Below are 25,188 nucleotides of genomic sequence, written 5' to 3' on the forward strand. Positions count from 1 at the left end.
GTTGCCTAGGTTACGGCGGACCGTCGCCAACAGCATCGACGCTGTGCTGTGATGAGGTTGCGAGAAGCGCTTCAATCTCGACGACGCAGGGCGCGCACCCTCTTTCAACCAGCCGAAGACAACGCCGCTCGCGAGAGCGTCCTAGAGCGCTAAAACGACCAGCCGAAGGTGCCATAAATGACACTGCAATCGCAGACCGCCAGTGGGCATATCGAGCACATCTCTCTCTCCTCTCTCTCTCTTACATTTCGGAGACTTAATTTAGGACACATAAAAAAATGAATGCATTACGAGAAGAAAGTGAGACCCTGCTGAATGCGGTTTTTCCTACAGCGCTCTATAATTTTCTCATAGGAAGTTCTGCTCTAAGGTAAATATTTTCGAAGTTGATCGGTTTATCTTGATTAACTATGCAATTAAGCAGACTACAAAAGCAGTGTGGGCTGCTCCATACAATCTCCAACAACGGTCGCGTCCTCACAGACACGATCGGCACATTTTTAAACATTACATTTGTCACCATGGTACATAAAGCTAATTAAACCGACTCTGCTACGGTCACCTTTGGCAGTCAGAAACCGAAACAAGAACAAGAACCAATTGCAGAGGGCGCCTCGGGCGATCTCGACTGTTTCTTCCGAATCAACATGGCGAACGAAGTGGAAGTAGCTCCGCTTCGGAGTTTGGATGATTTTCTTCTCGAATCAGCCCGCTTTCAGCTTCCAAACGTTAAGGATTTGGAGAAATGGGGAAACAGAGTCGTCAACAACCTCTTGTACTACCAGTCCAACTATTTCGTCCTTGCCATCCTAGCCTTCCTTGCCGTTGGGTGAGTCTCACATGGATGACACCACCCTAATTATAGCCTTACGAACAGCTGCGTTCGCGCGCTCGACGAAGAACCATAGAGGTTGCCCAATAACGCTCCATAACTCTATTCACGATTCCTCGGCACGTAGGTGGAAAGTAGTTGGTTTGTAATCTGTTGCCTGGCGTGCATGTCATGTCTCGTGAAACGTAACCGTGCACGCGGCAGAGACGCAGAACAGCATCCACCTACGATTCGCGGTGCCTCGACTTCAAGTGAACGTTTGCCACGATATACTTCACTTTACTCTTTCTCGTGCCTTCTTTTGGCTCCAGATGCGTTCTAGAGAGGACTGTTTTCTGGCGAGCATATGATGGCGAGCATTTTCTGGCGAGCATATAAGACACCTTCTAACTGACCATAAACAATTCAAGCAACACAGATGTTCACGGGAAGGTGAAGTCTTGAAGTGATCTTCAGTGGGCTACAAGAGAAGCCTCAGCCGGGGGTCGTTTCGACAAAAGGACTTGTCTTCGTCAGGTCAACAACTATTGCTGCCTTGACGAAGTCTACTTGTCAAAAAGTTGGATTCCGAGACCCATCTTCGGCCACTGTTGATCAAATACAGTAGGATGCGTGCATCATGTTTAACTCGAGTCATTTAAAGCGAGCACATGCTACCGCAAAAGTGCACAGAAAAAATAATCGATTAGCAAAAGGTAAATGAAATACTTATCACCCCCAACGTCTTCTTTTCTTGCGTTGCTACCGTGGTAATGAGACTCCATATCAGCAGCTAAGAAAGTCGACATTCACAACTGTTTAACGTAAGCGGCGTATCAGGTAACGTGCGATCTTTCATGTGGCGAACTACACATTGGCAAGTTGGAGCTTGTTATACCTTATAACATTCTCTTCTGTACCGCAGAATCCTCCACCCTTCCAAAATGTTGTGCGGAATGCTTGCCGTGGCCGTAGCATTCGGCCTGTTCTATTATGTTACCAATTCCAATAGAGCTGCCACGAAGTTCAAAAGAGACCACCCAATTCTCAGTATCCTGATTATTCTGGCAGGTATGAGCTAAAGTTGACATCATAGACTGATATTGTTTGATAATCCAGGAGGCTGAACAGAATCCTGTCTGATTTCTAGGTGGCTACTTTATTGTTCACGTTCTCGGATCCGTGGTGGTGTTCTTGTTTGGCATCCTCCTGCCAATAATGTGTAAGTATTGGAAGGTCCCATACTAAATACCCTCACGTTGGAGGCATATATGTTGCTTGTTCATTTATCGTCAGCCTTATTACTTACAGTGTTTCTTGTTATTTATAACTACTGATAGTCTTCTACTCCCCTATCAACATTCTTGGTCAGTTACATGCTAAATAATTAACATCAGGCAGAGGGTCGTCGTTTACAACAAGCATTGTTCAGGCAGCATATTGTCATTGAAATGCAAAGCTAGCAAAATGCCTCGGATCATTTCTTGATATGATGCAATGCAGTAGCCCTGTGTGTAGTTTAGTATGGAGGAAATGTCTGTTCAATAAGTGCAAATTCTAGTGAATGAATCTTGCTAGCAGAAAAGGTCTTGCGGCACACTGAAGTTCATACTCTTACATGTGTCCATTTCTAGTGGTGTTCATTCATGCTTCAATGCGGCTGCGTAACATCAAGAATAAGCTGACAAACAAGATTGAGACTATTGGGCTGAAGAAAACTCCAATGGGACTCTTCCTTGATGCACTGGGACAGGAGCCAGAAGCTGGATCGTAAGTCTTCGCGCACACACAGAGGTCTTCCTCAGCTGCCAACACATTAATGACAACTGCCACCCACTCTGTGCTACACATAATTTAATTCTGCTGCTTGGCTATGTTAGGGTATGCTGATTTTTCAGGCTGAGACTCTTCTTATTTAAAACTACCTTATATCTGAAATGAATTAGTCAAGAATCACTGAGCATCATCCTTTTAGCCAACTAACATAAACAATGCTTGCACAATGTTCCAAAGTGTAGGCAGTGCCACTTGTCGCTTTACGTCGTTATGCGTAGTGGGCAGAAAGCAGTGCAATAATTCTGCAAGTTGAAGTTGGTGAAGTCTGTGTGCTGTATTGTAATCAACAGCGTGACTATGTGCCACTGCTCCATGAATAACAAACATCTGCTGTGATAATAAAATATGCTTACTGATCACAGGGGTGCTTATGCATCCTGGCTGCTGTTTCAAAACAGCTTTTGGGATTTAAATTCATTACTGTACTGTTTGTAACCTTTGCAGCCTCTGTAGCAATATATATATATATATATATATACTGTTGCTTTGTTGCTTCAAAAGTGATCTCTTTGTTTTTCTTTCTTTTTTTGTCCATGTTATGCTTTTTTTTTTTTGCAAACGCCTTTCTGTGTGCTTTTGCAATACAAAAACTTTACAAAGCCATGAATATCAAATCAGTGCTACAGGAAAGAAAACTATGCTTTGCTTTGTTTAAAAGAACAAAGGTGTACTTTTAATTCAGAACCTTTGCTGACCATTTATAATGTTTATTGCTTCCTTGATAACAGTCGTGGTAGTCTGTATGCACACACTGCTAATTAGTCTTTCCGGAAATTTTCACATTGTAAGTTGTGACAAGAAATCTGTTTAGTTTACATGGATTCCTAGATTGTTGATTCAGCACTACACCATGCCTACAATCTGGGAAGCCCTGTGTCCAGTCTGTTTTGCTGTGACATTGACAGCGTTTGTGACCGCAGGTGCTGCAAAACAGGGTTGGCTCATAAGTGTGTGTGAATAAGTCGCCATCAGATGCAAATGAAACACTTCTTGTAGCCACTGAAAATGAACTTCTCCATTTCAAAGCACAAGCTTATGCCCTGATTGTAGTGTGTGTTGGCTAATCTGAGAAAATAAAGTGGCGAATAATCTTTCTCATTCAAAATAAACACTTTGTTGCATATAGCTCTCTGTTTCTCTAGCATGTGCTGACCCACAGGCGTAGCAGTGTCGGCCAATTAAAGGTGTCTTGTGTAGTGTGAACAATGACGGCCTGCTTTCTGTAAATTGTTCGTTTATCTCCATTTTTATGCTGATAATTATTATTGTACATTGCATTGCTCACAGTGTGCACTGTCCAGCTTTTCCAAAAGAACTTGGGCAAGTTGGTGTTTAGGTTTACTATACACATGGTTCTTGCCACAAAGTACAAAGCATGAAGCAAGAGAACATGAAAGAAACAGAGAAGTGTCAACTACTAACTGTTAAATAGCAGACCCAGACACAAAGTGAAGAAGACTTCCATGCATGCTCAGTACGGAGAATGTGTAACACACACAACACATCTATCACATTGTTTTGTTCTGGAATATACTTTTTTGAACGGCAGCTCTTGTGGTGCTGTACCGTGCTGCACTTTGTGTGCTATGCATGCATGGAAGTCCTTTTTGCTTTATATCTGGGTATGCTATTAAACAATTGGTACTTGGCACTTCTCTGTGTCTTCTCTGTTACCTTGCTTCATACTCCGTACCTTGCACAAAGAACAACATGTATAATACGTTTGCACTGTGTTTTGAAGCCAGAAAATCAGCCTTTCATGAAAGAATCCAATACATACATTTGATATCTTGATGAGTTGGTTATTCAGATATTTTTTGTGGGATAACTTGGGTTAAACCTATCTAACAGACCATTCTAGACAGTGCTGAGGACCTACTATGCTTAGTAATAAGTGGGCAGGCATTCAAGCCAAACTTCCTGACGTCTGGGGTTAGAGCAACTTGTAAAACGCAAGGACTTGTTACTCATGTTACATTGTATCCTTCAAAAGAAAGCATGGTAGCGTGGTTGCAGTTCTTACGAAATTTTTGATAAATGGTGTTTCATGAAGAGAATAGGCTTCAGAATGATAAGCAGAACCACTTGCAGCTGCTTCACTCAAGGCATATGTGCAGCTAGCAAAGACTATTGCTTACACTTCTTGCAGGTGTCAGAATGGAGCTCAACATGTGACAGCATTCTTGCATAACAAGATTGACCACAGATTTAAGACATTCTGGATGAAAATTGGGACCCTTCTTTCTTTCGTAGCATTCTAACAGGCACCCATTAACTGTTGCACATCTTTTTATTTATTGTGCTCATACACTTTAGACACTCCTCTAGCTACTTTATGTGGTTTATCGTATCACAGTTTTTATGAAGCACTGAAGTGCAGCGGGATGGTCAACCGTATGGTGTATGGCTGTGCTTCTAAAGCGGCAGACACAGGGGTGCTGATACGCAAGAATTATATGCACTTTATGTTTATGGGCTGGTGTCTCTGTGTGTGCCACCTTAGCATTGCAACCATACTCAATAATCTGTGCTATACTAGCCAGCCCCCGTCGTGTGCATTGCAACCATACTCAATAATCTGTGCTATACTAGCCAGCCCCCGTCAAAGCACTTCTGAAGTGGTGGTCAAGTAGCATGCTGCTGCACCAGTCTTACTTCCTTACTGGCATATTGCTTTTTCAAAGTGTCTTTGGCCGCCACAGGCAGTAACCTGCTGATAAAAGAAAAAAACTGCAGAATGTAGATGATTCAAAAAGGCACATGCAACAAATATCATGGAAATGAAGTATGGTGTCTTGCAATGAACCTTGCACAAATTAAATGGAGTTGTTGTGCACTCATTTCCATGGCTTTCGAGATTTCTGATACTTGGTACACAGCACAGGCAGTTTTTATGTCAATGTATCTCCAACAGCGTTACATAGTGAATTTGTCCAATGCTTTCTAATTGTAATGAAAAGTGACATAGGAAACCACTGAGGCCATCCCTGATTCCATGAGCCCTTGTGCGAGTTATTAAATGCCAGCAGCACATTATTTTCAAAAAGGCACGATGGGATGCCAATTCATATTTGCGTAAGTCCAGTGAAAGTGAATAAATGCTTTGCCTAATAGTGTAATATAGTAAAGCAATAAAGAACACTGGTATGTCCAGCCTGGTCCCAGTAGCATAATCTCAGCAGCTTCACCATCACCTCAAAAATTTTTTATCGGGCAATGTTGGGAGGCCATCACTTAATCTGATTTTTATACCAGCTTTCAGAGATGTCGTTACATAATATGATTTTTGATGGCACCATATTTTGTAACAATCCATTTTAGTTTTAATTATTTCTAGCAGCAACACGTTGGCATCCGAACGCGAAAGAAATGGAAAATTAAATAATTCAGTACATAATACCGCCCCATGTGCCACCTGGACAATGTCCATATAGTCGCTCATTGAACATTACTTTCTTAGAACTTGTCGTGGTCCGCCTGTGTGTAATAGCCGTAATTTTACCAGTGTTAGCTAATCTTTCACGTGTTAATAAGGCAATCTGGTCATACAAAATGTAAATTACTTTTCATCAGTGCCAACAAAGGGTGTTTGATTTGAACAACCTTGGTGGTCAGTGAGAGCTGGAGCTATAGTTAAGACACCAGTGCATGGATTTTCAGGCCAGTTCACTAGGCCACGCGAGCTGGTGGGGAACGTGACAACTGGTGTCAGTGTAATGCGCAAGAAAAAACGGTCGGGGGGGGGGGGGGGGGCTTCAGTGTGCTTCAGTGCATGAAACGACATTTTGTTAACAAATTAACTGGAACACCAATGCATTTCTCTGTAAAGTTTGGGAACTTATATCTCGAAACTGGTGTCATCTTGAATATTCGTTCCAAATGGATCCGCCTTGCGAATCCACGGCTATAATTTGTAAATTGCAATATGGGTCATAATGTAATAAGTTAGAAACTTAGTGATTTTTATTAATTAGTCGATTTTGCATCTCAATTTTTTGTGCAAGTATTGTCCCGCCGCTTCGAGTAGACCAGCTCATGAACTAGTATTGTGATATCTGCCACAGGCAACTTTTAAAGATTTTTTAGAGGGGGTTAACCGAGGGGCCCGATTTTTGTTGATCATATCATGAGAAGCCAACAAACAAAGGCATCAAGGAAAACATAAGGGAAATTACTTGTACTTACTAACTGAATTAAAGAAATGATGAATTAATGGCAATGAAAGTGGTTGAAAAAAACAACTTGCCGCAGGTGGGGAACGATCCCACGTCTTCGCATTAGGCGTGCGATGCTCTACCAATCGAGCTGCCGCGGCGTGGTTTCCCCGTCCGCTTTCTTGGGTATTTACAGTGCCTCCTCTATAAAAATCTATAGAGGAGGCACTGGTATTTATGTGTTACTACTAGAACTAACCTTGGGAGTGTTAGCCAGCGCCATTACTCACAAACCTTGGCGGCGGATGTGGAACATCCTTTCTACCACAGGCGTCACGGGTACGTGATCTAGAGCATCGCACGCGTAATGCGAAGATGTGGGATCGTTCCCCACCTGCGGCAAGTTGCTTTTTCAACCACCTTCATTGCCATTAATTCATCATTTCTTTAATTCAGTTACTAAGTACAAGTAATTTCCCCTGTTTTCCTTGGTGTCTTTGTTGGTTTCTCATATATATATATATATATATATAATCTCCATCCGGCGATGTAGCGGTCGACCTAACAACCAGACAGCCAAGCGAAACCCGGCAAAGTAGGAAAATGTTACTCTAAGAAACAGTAATAAAGTAACTTCAAAAAAACAAAACAGACAAAGGGACGAACCTCTTGGCCCACTTCACACACGCGCGCGCGCCAGAGCACTTCCGCTGGCCCACTAGTTGCAAAGATTGGTTCGATGTTCGTCAGCCTTTCAGTGATTTTACTGCGACAGCAGAGTTGCAGACTAGACTTGTTTAGGCCAGGATTGCAGATGTTTGGGCTAGTTGGTTCGATGCAATAATTGAGGTCATAGCGCTGGATTCACACAGACGAGAAAGACGACAGGACGTGCGCTATCAACTTCGATAGTTTGTGCACGCCCTGTCGTCTTGGCCGCGTGAATCCAGCGCTATGACCTCAGTTGATTGTTTAGGCCGGCCGTCCTTTCGTTATAGGCTGACGACGACGGCAGCCGCCGGCGTTGTGTCGTCGCGAGGCCGTGTCCCCATCCTCAGCGTAACCCTCGCTATCAGAAGAAGACAGCAAAAACATTACACGCCGCCCTTAGCTGCATTGCCTTAGCGTAGCAGGAAATCCCGTCGGGCGTTCCCAACCTTACCAAAGTTTTGAACTCTATATTGTACCGTATATATATATGCTAATGAGACGGGCCTGGTAAGCCGGCCTCCGGCCAGCTTCTCCCATAAATATTTGTTCAAATAGTCAATTGTATATTAAAGAAAAAAAGTTATTGGCGCTTGAGTTCAGTCCTCGCAGAAAATTCGGAAGGAAACAAACAGTACTTTTCTGTTTCTTTTTTTTTCATTGTATTTTTCCCTTTGTTAGTTATGACGTCCGAGTTTTATGGTAACTGATATTCTGATGGGTGACGGTTCAGGAAGCCGCTCGAGGCTTTTGCAGCTGGATGTAAGAGGCAGGAAATTATTAAAATGCTTGAAAAGTGTGTATCCTTTCGTGCATGCGTGCGTGCGTATGTGTTCGTGCGTCCCTATCCGCACGGCACCAACTTCAGGGACGCTGGCGCCATCTTCGTTGATTTGACGGTGGCATGACAGCCAGGTCCTCCAGTTTGGCGCGTCTTTTTAGTTCCGTTATGCTTGAACAACGTGAATAGACAGGACAGGTCAACGGAGCGGCACGGTTTTGCAGGGCTGCAATGTCGTTAGTTAAACGTACACCCGTGAGCAAAAAAAAAAAAAAGAAAAAAAAAGAAAAGTATACGGACTGCTGGCTCGCTGAAAAAAGCTGAATTTATTCATAATCCATATGTACAAATTTAAATTGATCAGTGCACTGGAAAGTTCGGAACGTATTCATGAATTAGGTTACATTCGTAGGCGAAGAAGGTTGATTTTATCGCGGAATATCGGGTCCGTGTACTTATGCGTAGGGGAGTACGCGGACAGGGTCCCAAATAGCGGAAGCATCGTCAACTTTTGTTCGAATTATTGTTATACAAGCTAGCTTGCGCAAGTCAGAAGGGGCATGTTTAAGATCGCATTTGAGCAGTCCGAGCGAGCGTTGTGTGGGCTTTCCATTTGAGACTGTGAACACCGAGATTCTTGCAAGAAGAAACATGCTGAAATGAGTTGTTGTGGTATAAGAAGTTTGTATCGGGCGTCCACGGTTAGGGAAAGGCAAAGTTACGGCATCCTCGACAAATCGCACTGGGGCGCCATTTCATCCAATCATCCTCGCCCCAGGACGCCCCGGTGTGATTTGTCGAGGATGCCGTCACGTTCAGTTAGATTCAGTGGCGCTGACCATGTCGAGTTCCATGTGTTAATTGCGTGCAGGTCATATTTTAGTAGTTGACCGCAAGGGCAGCATTCAATGTTGTGGCAAATCACTCAACCAGCGACAAATGGTCAAATTTCGTACAATACAGTTTGGTATATCAATACTGTATTATTCGAGTAAGGGACCAAGCACGCGACTATGTGTTACCCCACATGCGACGTGATCATACGATTAGCTGATATTAACGTCTGAAGACTATTTGAAAAAAAAATTCATTTGATCCGTGCAAGTACATAATGTGGATGTGAAGTATTGGCTGTGGCAGTCTGCACAATTCCGCCTCTTCGACCCTATGAATCACTTGGCGAGGCAGACATAACTACGTAACAGGGAAACTTTATTGTCGCGGAGGTAGCCAAGGAAATTATTGCCAGTTTAAAGTGCTTAAGTACGTTAGCCTTTACAATCACCAGCAAGTCGAACGCGAACACGAAAATACAAAAAAAGTAAGTTTGCGCTAAACGTGCACAACACGTTAGTGTGATATAAACTTCGTTGTAAGACACGCAGGCCTGTCACTTCTAGTCGGCGAAAAAAAAAATGGCACCGCAACCGCACAGAAAGGCTACTCTTAAAGGATTACTGCCATGCTATTTTGACTATTCATTTCTTGCGTTAAATGGAAGTCCTGGATCTCTAAACATACCAAAAATATTGACATACCTCATAGCGCGGTAAATAATTTAATGGCTTTTCTACACCGAGTTTTGGTTTAATATTCAGGCGACTACTGTGTCGTGACGTCACAGTACGTGGGAGCAGCACGTTGGCGACGTTTTGACACTCCTCGCTACGGCACGCTCGGTCGCCTCGTATGCTGCTGCTCGTTGTGAGTAGCAGCATAGCAGATCAAATTTACGGCGCTTTGAAGCTTGTCACTATTTTTTCTATGGTTTAGAGTTCTAGGACCTTCGTTTAACGCGAAAAAATGAACGGTCGGAAATATCATGTATTTACCCCTTTAATTACCAGCTACGATGGGACTACAGCAGTGCACGGGCGCCTTTCCGAACCGCCCTCGTTGGAATGCGACCGAAAAACCGAACCCACGGCCCCCTGCTCGTCAGCAGAACGCCAGAGCCGCTCAGTTACCTCTGTGGGTGCTTAGCCATTGCGCCGCTTTCACCTGCGACGATAAAGATACGTAAAGAATGTGACAGCACTGCATGTTTTTCCAGACATCCAGATGGTTCGTTATCCTGACGTCATTTGTTGCTGACACGGAGGCTGCGGAAGCACAGTGCGCACAAAGGAGGGGAACGGGCCTTTGTAGGCGCCTGAGCGCATTCTTGCCCGTGTTGCGCGGTGTGGACCGCAAGTGAGCCTCATAAATGCTCGCGCTGCTCTCTAAAAAGAGGCAGGCGTGTGCGGAGATCTTGTTCGCCGTACGTTGTCACCAGGGATTGGTGGTGTTTACGAACACCGTGTGTTTCGCATTTAGTGAAAGGCGCGTCTGCACCCCCACCCGTGCATATAGCGGCCTCTCGGCGGTATATACCATATGTGGACGCCCAAGGCAGGTACAGATAGCAGGCCGCGGTGCGTTCGGCACCTCCGACGGACGCGGCGTGCTTGTCGCCGTTTCACTCGTCCCGCCTTCCTTATACCAGCAGTTTTGCACCCGATCCTGTGAGCGCACGGCACCGGACAAAGTAAACGGCCAAGGTGGCGGCGATAGCGCAATTGGACGGGGGGCAACAACCTCGGAAAAGTGGCGACGGCAGCATGGGTGGTGGGCCGCCGCTTCTTTCCCCACCATATGTGGGAGAAGCGGGATACCTTCCTTTCTTTCTTTTTCGCTTCTTCAGGCGCGCTGTCGTTGCATGTGTAGGTAGGTGCGCTGCTTTGACACAGCCGACCGACATCTGGTCGAGCGGCCCACGGCGGACCTGCGTGTGGGAAGAAACAATGGACAGGAAATAGTGTACGCCGGCTCCGGGCCACGGAAGGATTGCGGGCTTTCGGTGTGGGTGGTGTGCTATCTAAACGAATTCGGGCGGGCACTTTCGTTTCTTCACATCAGCACTGACATCCCCACGGTTTCTTTAAATTGATCCTTTGTCGCTGCCATAGCCGCGGGTGCGGTAAAAAACGTCACCGGCTGCAGAAAAGTGGATTCTTCGTTTGTTTTCTCATGTAGCGGAGGACCTTGTGTTCCTCCGCACGCTCATTGGTTGTCCGTCTGCGTCGCAGACGGCGAAAAACTGGGAGGAAGGGAAAGGGTGAAGCGAGGGCGTTTCGTCTGAGCGCCTACGCGCAAGGCAGCGCGGTTGCCCCTCTACCCACTTCTTCCTCTTTTCTTTTTATAACTTCCCATTGGTCGGTTCGCCCAGCGGTTCAAGAAGCTGCCGCGGTTGCGCGTGCGATGTTTTGCCAAACGTGCTCTCTTCAGAGTCCGTCTGCTGCAACCGAGGCGTTGGAAGCTACACGAAGTTTTGGGGAGTTCCCCCTCCTACTCTCTCCTGTTTCCGTTCCTTCTTTTGTTGTTTCTGTTCCTCGCGCCACGCTACGTACGCTGGCGTCGGCGCGAAAAGCAAGAGTGCGCATGGGGGGAGAAAATCGCCGCCATCGTCGGTGCCTGAGGCACGTTCGTCCAATGAGCCCGCCTCTCTCCGCCTGTCTCCGGACGCTTCCCGTAGACTTTATAATTAGAGCCAGCAGCACCAACTCCTCGCGCAACACCAGCGCTGCGCGCGTTGTGAAGAAAGTAAACAAGAGCTTGCCGCCCTCCGGCCAAAGCTAGCTGTTGCCCTTCGCACCATCCTAGCTCGTGGCAGCTCATACGCCGTTGAAGCGACGTGAACCGCTTCCCTGCCGCACACTCTCCCCCGCCATCCTTTGCATAGCGGGACAAAGTTCAGAGTTCCTCGCGTTGTTGTTATTGTTGCTGCACACGGCGGCCCCTCCCTGCTGCAGACGCTCCTCCTCGGTGCTTAAGACAGAGCGAAAGAAAAAAAATGTATTAGTAAAAAAGGAAAGGCGCCCAAAAAGAGCCAAGCCACCGATGCTGAGTGCAGAACTTCAGTCAGAAACCGATCTCGAGGTCGCACGCGCGCAGACGTGAAAATTGAACTAGCCTCCAAGACACTGCTCTCCCGGTTATCATAGAAGAAACGGGGTCCACTTCCATGTTCGCCGACGCCGAAGTTTCGGCTCTGGACGTGCCCACGGCCTACCAGCGGCATTATCAGTCGTCCGGTGCCCCGACTGCTGCATCGACTGCCTACGAGCGCTGCTACGGGTCGACGGCTGTTCTGATGCACCGCCCGCCGTATCCAGAAGTCGCCTCGGCCGCCTTCTACCCGCTGGACGATGTGCCGCTGCCTTGCTCCACGCTGGCGGATCATCGTCGCCACACCCCTTCGTACGCAGTATATGACCGCAGTTACGTCGACGCCCCGCCTTCTTCGTACCTGTACAGCGCTGCCGCTGCGGCGTACGACTGCGTATACGGTGACTGCCCAGATTGCGTGGAGGCCGGCTACTCGCCTGCGCCTGGCGGTAGCCGGTCGCCCGCCGGAGCGGACGACGAAGACGCCAAGTTCTCGGCTGCCGCCTGCCCCTCGCAGGCGACGTCCGCCATGTCGCGGCGTGCTACCAGCGTCGCTCGCAAGCGGAGCCTCTCCCAGGCCGAACTGGAACGGCGCAGGTCCTTGGCGAACCACCAGGAACGGCGTCGCATGCACCGGCTCAACTCGGCGCTGGATCGACTGCGTAGCACGATACCGCCGCGCCTGCAGAACGGCAGTCGGCGCCTGTCCAAGATCAAGACTCTCAAGATGGCCATCAACTACATCGTCGAGCTGCAGACCGTGCTGAGCCCGTCGACTGTCTCTGGAGCTGGCGGCAGTGTCGTCGGTTGTACGCCTGTCTCCCGTTCCTGGAACTGAACGATGCCCGCATTTTCTTTGTACACTGCTATGTACCGACTGCCGTGCATGCGAGTCAACTACGTGGAACGAGCGGTGAGATTACCGTTGACACTACGTCGAGCTGTGCTCGCATTTAGCGATTGTGATGATAGTATACGCATATGGCATTGGGGATTACTGTGAGTGACGCGCGCATGTGAATCTAGCTGTGAGATGCGGTGCTTGCTTCGATCTCCGGGTGACAGGGTTGTTTATACAACACGATCTTACGAGTGATGCTGTTCAGCGACTGCCTTGCGTACATTTCTTTTTTCATATGATGCTGACCTTCAGCGCTGCTGATATTGTGATAGTAGGTTCGTTAACGAAGAAGCTTTGTTAATGGAACGGTGTTTTGGTAGCCTCGTATGACGTCTTTGTTGATGGTCACAAGCAGGCACTGCCAGTATCATATCATTCATGTATGTTAGGTTGCGGCGCTCTGGAAACTTTGACGACATCTATCCATGTGATGTGGTCCAGTATAACGACACAGACACGCTGCAGCTGATACTCGGTTGCGTAAAACAGCTCGCAAGCCACACTGACAGGCTGTGCCTGTTGCCAGCGCATGTTATCCTTACCGAGGGTCGCCGAAATGGGTGTATTCGCGATAGTTTAATCGCTATAATTTATCGGCATCTTTGACAGCGTCTGTGCTAACTGCAGTCGCTGTAATTCTGGCTAGTTCATATAAACTTATTGAAAGAGTATTAAATTGCAAACGTGCGATGTATAACATTTCAAGGCTTCGCCCGAATCGTGCAATGTATCGCTTAAATTTTTCGCAAGCGTGTTGAATGTTTGCTGCAGTTCGCGGGAATTAACTCTTGCCCTATTGCAATGAAACCGCTGCGCGTAGCAAGCCATACACGTTGTCGGCGAAAAGTTCCGCTGTTGTACAAGCGCGCATGAAAGTTAAATTATTTTATTGCATCAAAAGTAATCGAAGAGTGAACACGCTTCACATGCATCTTTTGAGTGGTATCGGTACCATTCGTTCGCACGTTCTCATTTTTTCGGTTCATCTCGTGCGCACATTACATTTGCAATCTGTTCGCCGCTTGTTTCGTATATTTCGCACAGCTTCGTAGATAATAGGTTCGTCTCGTTTTCTTTTTAAGATTTAAGATTACGTTTGTACATATTTGTTACGCCATACGACTGTGCAGTTTGCGCTCATGTATATGTGTGCGGCACGAGATTAGCATGTGATGTTCTATCAACTGGGGTGTAATTCAATGTGTACATTTGTCATGAATGTGGCCATTTCATTCTCTATATCTATTTCATCGCTCAATTTTCGTGCAATCTTGGCGCATAGACCGTGGCAGTGAAATTGTTGCTCTGAATTGTTTGCTTTTTTTTGTGAAGCAATAAAAGCTCGCATATCGGCAGCGTGGCAAATTACTTCGGTCGGCACTCCGCATACTATAGCATTTTCCGTGACTTAGCTATGGTTGCGGAATTAACGTGTCTCCATTCGCTACGAATGGTGGCATGTGCGTATATCTCCGTGTGCACAATTTGCGCAATGACCGATGCATAATAGTCATACACAAAAACGAGCTTTTTATTGACTGGTGCATGCTCCATCGCTTGCTAAGTAAAGTGGATCTTAAAGTTTAAATAATAATTGTAGTTCTGATGTGTTTCCTCTTGGTTCCAATCGATGTTTCCATCAAGGAACCGTGTTTGCATTCTTAATGATTATGCTGACTATCTCTGATCTGACGTCACCAAGACATGACGAGTACTAGCCTTCTACAAGGTCCTCCAATATTGGGGCTGGCTAAGCGCACGCGTTTTGTGTCTGATCGTTAAGAATTGCGCTTTCCTCTGTGGCTGACTACTAGCATAAGTTGAAAATCGATCGCGACCGAGAACACGATTTATACGTCAGTGCTTGTATTTAGTATTATCACAGCTTTGCCCAAGATTAGCAAAGTATAAAGAGCTGCCAGCATCTCATTTCTTGTTATATAGTGGAACTAGTAACTATATAAGAGTGTTCGGATGCCGAGTTTTGGCAATACAATACGTTTATCGACCAATGTTTGAAATATGCAAGCACTGACCAATGGCCTCGCACATGCGTAGCTGCTTGAGTCGAGTTCGGAAGCGTATATGCTGTCTGTTGCTTACTGCAGATGCGTTGCCGGCGAAAAGCTTCAGTATTGTATAGAAGCGCGCATATTATTGCATCAAAACTAATCTCAAGGTTAGCACGTCACATAAACATGTTCCATTTAGGAGTAACTCATGATAGTTGAATTAAAAATCGGGACAGCAGTGACTCCGAAAAACCAGGTGACACTGTGTTGTTGGAGCGCAGGCCTGTGCAAACCCAACAAGGCCACCCGAGCGCGAGATCGCTGGTGGCCGCATTTCGACGAGAGTGAGATGCAAGAACGCTATTGCACCATTCATTTGGTGCACGTCAAACAGCCACAGGTGGTTAATGTTAATCCCAAGTCTACGGCGTCCGTCAGAACCCACGGTGTAGTTTCGGGCGATCCCGCCGCGGTAGCTCGATTAGTGGCTATGGCGTTGCGCTGCCGAGTTCGAGGTCGCGGGTTCGAACCCCGCTGCGGCGCTCGCGTTTAAAGTGCGTCGAAATGTGAAAACGTTCGTGTACTTATATTTAGGTGCAAGTTAGAAACTTAGGCGTCGCGAAACTGACCCGGAGTCCCCCACTATACTGTGTGCCTCATGATCAGATCGTCACGTAAAACCCCAAAATTAACCACCGTGTGGTGTCGCGGCTATGGCGTTGCGTTGCTATAGGCCCGAGGGCGTGAGATCAAACCCTGCCCGCATTTCGATGGGGCCGAATTGCAAAAACGGCCGTGTGTATTGGGTGCACGGTAAGAACACCCAGCCGATTGAAATTCGGAGTCCCCAACTACGGCGTGCCGCATAATCGTGTTGCGATTTTAGCACGTAAAACTCCAGTGTGAAAATGTGAACGTGGACGAACAAAAGGCACGTGCGCGCACGCACGCAGAGGCGCCTCCAACGTTTTATTCTTGCGATCATATTGGTATACTTTATACACAAGTGGCATCAGTGTAACCTGATCAAATCGGCGCGCAAAACTGAAAAAGCAACACAGATTCTTCGCAACCTATCAATTCTAAGTATTCCGTGCTGGCACTCCTAGAAAATTAGCTTATTCTTTTGTTAATGCGATAGATGACATGCTCGCACGCCCACTTCACCAAGCACTTCAATCTCTTTCGCTTCGTTAACCTCTCTAAAGCTTATTCTTGCTTCGGCCAACAATTCTGCAGGTATCAAGCAACATGCTGATGACCGCCACACGTCTTGCAATGTGCCGCAAGAAAACCAGCAGCAATTTTTTTTTTTTTTGCATTGTAACGTAGCGCCTGTGTGTGTATGTGTGTACGTGCCTTTTAACTAATCGCGCTTTTTCAGTCGTTCTTGTGGATTACCAACGTGGCTAAACTGCCACTCTGGTAGTTTTGGGACGTTACGCCCCACAACTTGCCTATGCACCAGGGCCGACTCGAGTCGCGCCGCAACGCTATAAGACTTGGTATAGCAAACGTGAAAGTGCGGAGATGCACCTTCACAAATGTTCAGTTGAAGCCCGCAGCATGCGCGCATAACATCGTGCTTTCACGCGCTCACGCTTGCTGTCGCCACATTTGACAGCCCTGCGCGCACGCAGTCGCACGTTGGCGTCACTAACCTGCGGCCACCGCGGACTCCTCCTTCCCTTCCCATGTTGCAGCCACGCCGCCGCGACGGTTGTTCAGGCCGGAAGCGAACTGGCAGACAAGCTGGAAGAGAAGCTCGCCCAGATCGGACAACGTACGTCGCCGTTACGTTCGTGAAACGCACTCTCTGCATCTCACTCTCTGTCCTGAGCGTTCAGCCCGGGAACACAGGGTTCCACGAGCATGTAGCATGCATCCCGAGGCTACCGTGTTTCTTTTTCTTGATATCAAGCTGTATGCGTCGCGTTCGCACCGGTTCGTTAACACGTTTGTCTGAGCCCACTTGTGTGTCGTGTGCGCCGCCGAGATAGGTGCGCATATATACGCAAAGTAGCGTGCCGCAACATCTCGAAGGCGCCTTGCCGCGCATGTTCGTCTACACGTGAAGACGATATTGATAAGCAACATCACGCACGTGAAAGCGACATAAACACGAGAGACGCGATATTGCTATCGCATTTGGCAATGATTCAGTATTATTATTATTATTATTATTATTATTATTATTATTATTATTATTATTATTATTATTATTATTATTATTATTATTATTATTATTATTATTATTTCACATGTTTTCCCGCTTTCACGAATAGTCTCCTATCAGCTCTCGAGTCGCTTCTCCCATTGCAAGTCCCAACCACTTCACATGTATGAGCGCTTGTGTCGATCGTGTTTTATGCTTTCCTCACTGTGCCCATATACATCAATGAATTTGATCGAGGGTTTTTGACACGTTGTTGAACATTACTGTTGAGGTTTTTCCACGCGCAACGAGGTGCACCGTCAGAAATGACGACTGTACTTCAATATTGGTCAGATTTGACAATTTTCGGCACATTGGGTAGTCTGAAAAAAAAAAACTTCGACACGAGGTATTGTCGAAACTATAGGCTCCAGAGCCCCTAATACTTCCCATATAAAACAATACAAAATTGCGCTTTGATTAACTCTGCAACATAATTTTATATGACAGGAGCAATGAAGACAAAGAAGCTTCTGTCGGATTGTCTAAACTTCAGATACGACGTGTACGCTGTTTTAACGATATGTCAAACATCGGTACATGCTAAGGAGTGCGTGTTGTTTTGATGATTGTTTATGACTAATATAGATAGTAGATATATAGTACTAGTACGACTAGGGGGGAGGGGGGGGGCAATTTTGTTGTTTTTTCCCCCAGAGTGGATATAGCTTTTATCCGTCAGCGTTTCGACAGCGTATGTACAGCTTATTCCGTACGAGCAATGCTTCACGCGTCGCGTGGTGCTTTCAGCACACAGTCTTATTTCAGACCGACCTTCGGCAGAAGATTGACTAGCAGCTCTAATGTCTTATTCTTGAACACCGCCTGTGCAAATGCATTTACTCAGTGCCGTACAATACTGTGGAACACTGCGCATTACTGTGCAGTACTCTAAAGTACTGTACAAAGCACGTGAAGGCTCAGTTCGAGGCGCACCACTAGACCAGTTGCTAGCGGAGAAAAGCTGCTCTAACACAATAACCGAGTATGAGGAGGATGCTCCCCAACCTGGCGTACATTGCTTCTAGATCCTAAAGAATGCATTAAAGAAACCATGTGCTTGCTGCAATTAGTAAAAACAAATGCTCCTAGCACAATAAGCGCTTACTCGTTTTCACATTTGCGAAGTCATGGCTTTGCCGCGTATTATGGGCATCACTGTCAACATAATATATATATATATATATATATATATATATATATATATATATTTGCGTGGTATAATTCTTCGTGCTTCTTTTGGTGCTTCTTTGAAGTTCGAACTCAAGAATTCTCAAAAACTCCATGAGCAATTGTTTCATCTTCCATTTAAAACAAATCAGTATACAATGTTATGTTAACGGTATACGATACAAGTACGCCTTGACATAAAACGCTAAAAACTAAAAAAAGAAGCACCCAGAATGAGCGCCTTTCTTGCGGTAAGTAAAGAGTTAATCCATCGCGAGTCGGATCGAGCTCGGGCCGTATAGAGCACCGCTACGTAGACGCATATTCAGCAGTGCTAAATTTGAATCAGGTTATTTCATCCTGTTAGGTTCACTTACGTTTCATTTAAGACGTCCGCCGTGGGCGTATACTAATTGATGCAATTCAAAGTAGCGTGGTATCTGTCAATCTGGGGAACTTGTAACGGTACAAAGTGGGTTCTAGGATTGTTACATAGTGGCACAACATACGGGGTAATCATTCTTAAGCTGGATTATTCAGAGACTCCGACATTATTTGCACGAAAAAAAGAAACACATATTCAATAAATCAAAAAATTACTAGTTCTTAATGAATTACCTTTGTGCACTCATTGCAATTTACGAGTTGTAGCCGGTGACCTTGAGAGGCATATCCACATGGAATGAATCTCCAGATTGACACCAGTATGGAGATATGCGCCATCCTGCAGAACGCTCATGTATTTCATGCCACATTTTGGGAAATAATTCGCGAAATTAGTGTCATCCTGAAGATTCATTTCAAGTGGATACGTCTTGCAAGATCATTGGCTACGATTCGTAAATTGCAATATGTACGGTAAAGTATTTAGGAAGTTAATTAGTGTTTTTGTTAATTAGTTGAATATGTGTTTCGATTTCTCGTGCTAGTGATATCCACCTCTTCGAATAATCCAGCTCAAGAACTAGAATTACGCTATCTGCCACAGGCGATCTTAAAAAATTCCGGGAAACTTAAAAATGATTACCACGTATATATATGGCTGTGAGTTGTCACGCGCTGTGTATCTGCCCCGTATCTGCAGCGCTGTTAAATTTCCCAGTACGACAGACCGATGAAGTGAAAGTACTGCTTCTGTCAAGTGATTCTTCTGGCAGTCCTAAGTTAGCTGTTTAACCGTCGCGTCCTTTTTTTTTTTTTTTTTTTGCGAATTCTTTTACGATTTATGGCAATACTTGCAAGAAAATAGAAACCTTAAGTAAAAGTTATTCTGCTTATCTGTCTGTATATATATTATTAACGTTTTATTGCAGCGCAGCTCGTCAAGACCGGTTCAGCGGATGTTGAGCAAACCTTTTCTAAGTGTGTAAGTTAGATAGCAGCCTGTGGCAGCTCATCCGCGTAATGAGCCCAGAGGCGTCTCTGTGCATGTCGTGTTTGGGCTTTTAAAGAAGCCCAACTGTTCAAACGGTTGGAATCAAATAAATGATGCGGGATTGCAGGGAGCCAGTTTCAAGTCCAGAAGTGTTTCGTAATGATTTCATTTTCAGCCGTACCGGTGGACTCCAACTGGCTCCACGTCCTCAGAAGGAATAAAGGGAAAAAAAAGCGCAAAATAAATGCCCGTTCGCGAGTGAGACGCGCCTTGAAGAGAAACTTCTCTTTCTCATTTAAACACGTTGAAACGGTGAACTGAATCGCTTTGTTCGTCACCGACCAAATCGATTTTTGAATGTATGTATTCGTCGCATTTGCGAGAGAAAAGGTTAAATCGCTCGGCTGCCGGTAGCAGATACCTTTAGTAAGTTTAGTGAAAGCTTTATAGTGAGTTTCAATGAGCGCAACAAAAATGATGAAGTTTGAAACATTTTTGTAAGTGTGTAGAATCGGTAAAGTTGGTGGCAATTTTGTGACTGCGATAGAAAACAATAGATATGACAAACAGTGCGACAAACAGCTTCTGCACAGCGTCGCTGGTTTGATACCCATCTGCGGCTGCCGCGTTGCGAAGGAATGCGAAAAAATGCGCGTGTATTACCCAGCGATGGGAGCGCGATATGGAGCACCCCACCAAGGTGGCCTAAGTGAATCATCCGCTGGCCTCCGTAACCGCATTTCTCATGGAATTTGTGTTGCTTTCGGTCGGACTTTAAACCACATTTTAATCGTACAACAACGTGAACGCTTAACAATTTGCGAGTCAAAACCGAAAAAAAGGGGGTGCCTTTTGAACGCATCTTAATATGTACGATGTTGACTTGTGAACATAACTCGTGTAAGACTCGCGTAAACTAAGGAATCCACTTAAACTTTTTTTTTTTCTGTTTTGCCCGGTTCAGACGCTTTATTTAATATACGCAGTTTACAGAATTTCAATGCGTGTTTTGGTTAGAAGGTACGGATTTATAAAAAAAAAAAAACTAGTAATAATTATGTATATTTTATTTACCAATTTCCTGAAATGTTTGTTTAAGATCTCAAAAGTGTACATCCAATAGTCGATAGAGAATTAATATTTCACTCTTATTTGCAACAAATATCATTCTAAGCTGCTTAGCAACTGCCTCTGTAATGAGGTGATTCTTCGTTTCACAGTCACTCGAATAGGGAAATCGGAGCTACCCTAGTATACGGCTTCCCGTTAAGAAAATTCAGGAATCAAGTCGCGCCGCCAAGATTGAAGCCGATAGAAGCAATAATTTTATTTGTTCTTTTCGCAACCTTTACTCAGTCTTGCGCGTCTTCTTTATATGCTTCCTGTAGCTTACTAGATTTTTTTGACGTAGTAAAATTTTGCACCGAACTTCGAGAAATCACCCATCTTTTCGCATACGTTGTACGTGGGAGAAAGATAGCAACTCTCACGCATATAAACTTGTGTTCTTAAAAAGAAAATGAAACAAGCAAAAGTAGTCATTGCTCGCGTTTAACATTGTCTGTGATAGTTGAGTATTTCATTAATAGGTGCGAAATACGTAGCAAATATAAACAATCGTCTTTTGGTCAAAACTACCGACACAACCACGCAAAAAAAAATGCAAAAGTAGAAGAACCCGCCGTGGTTGCTCAGTGGCCATGGTGTTGGGCTGCTCAGCACGAGGTCGCGGGATCGAATCCCGGCCACGGCGACCGCATTTCGATGGGGGCGAAATGCGAAAACACCCGTGTACTTAGATTTAGGTGCACGTTAAATAACACTAGGTGGTCAAAATTTACGGAGTCTTCCATTACGGCGATCATAAAGTGGTTCTGGCACGTAAATTTACCCCATAATTTATTTAAAAGAAGAGGAAGAGGTTCGCGCGAGAACTAAAAAGCCAGCGAAACAGCCGCAACTTGACAAACGAGTAGAATGCACTTGAACGTTGAAAGCGTGTGTAGGTGCTCGGGCATGGAAAACCCCCTACTCAACTGTTTTCTTATAGAATGAGAAACTCACGATAAGGAAATATGCGTATCATTTTGTGGCCACTGTAACTATACATTCAGAAGAAAATTACACGCCTGGATCTGTGATTTGACAATATGTGCGCGTGAGGAGCTGTTCATTTATAGAACGACTGAAGCTTAACTCTGAAAGAAGACGGACATTTTGGGGAAAAAATTCGATTTGACACGCGCGAAATTTTTGCATGTGGCAGCAATGAGTGCGCGTGCATGCATTTGCACCCAGTGGCAGTGGTTGATGAAAGTTAGATTAGTTAACCTCGCGAATTACCAGATATGTTTACCGACATCAAATCAACACGTAACGGAAGGAGAGAAAGGGAGAGTCGTTGACTCAACTTGACTGGATCAAAATCGACTGCAAGTGCAGTTTACCGTCTAGCGAAAAGTTCCACATTAGTGTCGAGAATGAGGTCGCCGGTTCAACCCGCGACCGTTGTGGCTGCATTCCGATGGGCATGTAAGAATGCGAAAGTAGCCACGCGCTGAACTTTTCGAGGGGAAGTGCATGGGTTTTCAATGCGCGTTTTTTTTTCCCTTCCAAGCCCCGTTTACATGAATGCGACAGCGGCGCATCGCATTTCCCAGCGCATTTGGGAAAGGCGATGCGACGCCGTTTACATGTAGCGCATTAACTCTCGCGAGAACGCAGCACCACAAGGTGTCGCATAAGGGAAGTGCAGCCGACTTCCGGTCTAACTTGTATCCGGTAGTGGGCGGAGTGCACGTTGGTGTCTGAGTGCCGAGAAATAGACAGTTTTGGTTTAGCGTACGCAACTTATAGCGTACACTATACGCTATAGTGTACACTATACGCTATAGTGTAGCGTACGCTAAGCAGCGCACGTTTTTTACAGTTTTAGTTGACCAGCGATATCTACGGATCTCAGAGGCCATATGCCGTCGTTGTGGCTATTTCCCGACTCTAGAGATAGGTAGCGCTGACATCTCGAATGTTTCTTTCGTTAGGCTTCGACCCGTTCGAAACGAGCTGCGATCTCGAAAACACTACAAGGTTAGCCATAATACTCTGTCGTCGAAGCGGCCTGAGACTAAGCGAAAGCCGTTTACACAATCATTTGCTGCGAACGAAGTGCATTTTACAAAAGCAACGCCAAATTCAATTCGAAGCGGGCAGCCGGGACCGCCGCCATGTTGGTGGCCAATTCCTTCCCATCATTCCTAATGCGACGATCCTGCGTTTACATGCTCCGCGAGAGTCGACTCGCGCCCGTAAATCTACGCTCGCCTGGCGCATTAATGCGATGCGCCTTCCTAGCGCATTACTGCTGTTTACATGAATGTGATGCGCTATAAATGCGATGCGATGCGACGCTGTCGCATTCATGTAAACGCGGCTCAAGTTGCGCATCGAAAACTAGCGAAATGTCAGTTTCCGACAGACGGACAAACTGGCGCGTTCCGTCTTGAAAGCACCTTTAAAAAAAAACGCATACACGGACGCCGTTGATGCGCCGTTGAGACCAGTTCTGTGGCGTTGCTGTGTTTCTATGGCATAACCTCGCACCATCTATTTCTTGTACAAACTTCTATACAACTGCGCGCTAGCGTTTGTTCACTTCCGTTGTGCGTGCTTTGCATCGGCGTGTTCTTTAAGTCAGTTATGTGGCTTTTTCGTTTTTACTTGACTTGCATTCTTTTATTTTTTTAAAAGTAATGACCGAAGGGTAGTGTTTCGGTGGCAGAGCTTTAATGTACGTCTGTCTGTCTTGTCTTTCACCCTCAAGGTATGAAAATTAACAGGAACCGGTGATGATGACTTCCCGTGCCATTTTGGAGCAACTTCGTGAATCTTCGTCAGCATGCATTTGGAGACTGGAACGCGACTGGAGCGACGTCGCATTTGCACCGACTTTCGCCTTGAGGCTGAATGGACTTCGCCTTTTCTTCTTCTTTCTTTTTCCTTGTGTTATTTTGCTACATGTTTGCAATGCATTCGCACAGTCGTTTCCACTCTTGGATCTCTCGCACAATTTTATTCGCCGCATTGTTGTAAATTTTGTCTGCTCCGGTGCTTGCTTTGCGGACCGCAAAAAATGTGCGGTGTGCCTTACCGTAAAGTCCCGAGAGATAGCCCACCTAAAATCGAGAGAAAATCGAACGAAAATATGAGGTGGGCTAACTTTCAGTCTGGTGGGCAACTTTCATGTGGGTAAGTTTCAGTTTTTTTAAGCCGGGGGCTTAGTCAGGGGTGGGTTATCTTTCGGGGGTGCGGCATTTCTCGGGATTTTACGGTATATGAATTACTTATTTATACCAACCTAAGGCTGCACGTGTGAGTGAGTCAAGCTGCAGTAACAACGAAGAAATCAAATGAATAAAGCCAAGCTTTCAGTGCTAAATTTTCGTCTGGTGTGTTCCTGTTGAGCAGACCTTCTCTGTAAAGCAAATAAACGTATTGGTTTAATTTGTCATTTATCCTGGCCGACACGCATGTATAACTAGTGAAGAAAATAAAAGTGCGTGACGTTAACGTTGGTTATCTAATCAGCGGAACGCACACGCTGCGTTTACGAAAAGCTACGCGTCGGTGTTGGCGTCGTGGCCCTGGCCAACGCCCTGGCGCCCTTCTGTTCCGTAAACGAAGACCGAAGGTCGCGGGTTCGATGCCCGGCCTGATTGCGACTGGACCGGAATGCAAAAAGCGCCTTCGTGTAATCAGATTCATTTGCGTGCACGTGGAGGAAACACAGGATGACCAAATTTAGTTAGTAGCAGCCCGCCACGGGCTTTGGTCACTGTGTGTACGCGTTGGTGCACACACGATTTTGATTTTCTTGTTCTGTCCAGTATAGCGGATGGCAAAAAAAAAAAAAAAAAATGCACGCACATTGAGCTGCGGGTGAGCCGAGCCCTCTGATTGCCCGACATGCGACTCCGGTTCACTCCGCACTGCAAGAAGTACCGCTACGCACGACCGCGTCACTAAAGCCACTGCTGTGTTTGGCGGGGTGTTCGACGTGCCACGGTGCGTAAGCGACGACGAAGGAATAATTGTTCCTTCTTTCGTCGTGGTGTCTTCAGCTAGCAATTAACTTGTGCGTGTTGTTTGAGCAGCTGATTTAGATCTCCTTATTTGGAAAAGCGCGAACTGACTGACTGTGTTTGGAATTTTATGACTGTGTAACTGCGACAACTCACTAGAAAATGCGCAAAGCATTTATCTTACTACCTTTATTTTATTTCAGTGGAGTTTAAATGGAAC

The 25,188-nt window shown here is 45.7% G+C and overlaps 1 protein-coding gene across 3 annotated transcripts; it reads left to right on the forward strand.

The window, feature by feature from the left end:
* Window positions 1-627: 627 nt before the first annotated feature.
* On the forward strand, window positions 628-24,325 carry Jwa (PRA1 family protein Jwa). Of its 3 annotated transcripts, XM_050169948.3 has the most exons (6): window positions 628-829; window positions 1,737-1,882; window positions 1,962-2,033; window positions 2,446-2,581; window positions 16,834-16,913; window positions 23,711-24,325. In XM_050169948.3, the coding sequence occupies exons 1-6, from the start codon at window positions 648-650 to the stop codon at window positions 23,734-23,736; spliced, it is 642 nt and encodes a 213-aa protein (XP_050025905.1). In that variant the 5' UTR covers window positions 628-647; the 3' UTR covers window positions 23,737-24,325. The 3 variants fall into 3 exon arrangements, 2 of the variants coding, with proteins under 2 accessions (XP_050025905.1, XP_050025906.1); XM_050169949.3 differs by lacking the exon at window positions 16,834-16,913; XR_008610347.1 differs by lacking the exons at window positions 628-829; window positions 1,737-1,882; window positions 1,962-2,033; window positions 2,446-2,581; window positions 23,711-24,325 and adding an exon at window positions 11,172-13,130 and having other exon boundaries at window positions 16,834-16,917.
* Window positions 24,326-25,188: the final 863 nt, after the last annotated feature.

This window comes from Dermacentor andersoni, chromosome 6 (assembly GCF_023375885.2).
Source record: "Dermacentor andersoni chromosome 6, qqDerAnde1_hic_scaffold, whole genome shotgun sequence".
Classification (NCBI taxonomy): Eukaryota; Metazoa; Arthropoda; class Arachnida; order Ixodida; family Ixodidae; genus Dermacentor; species Dermacentor andersoni.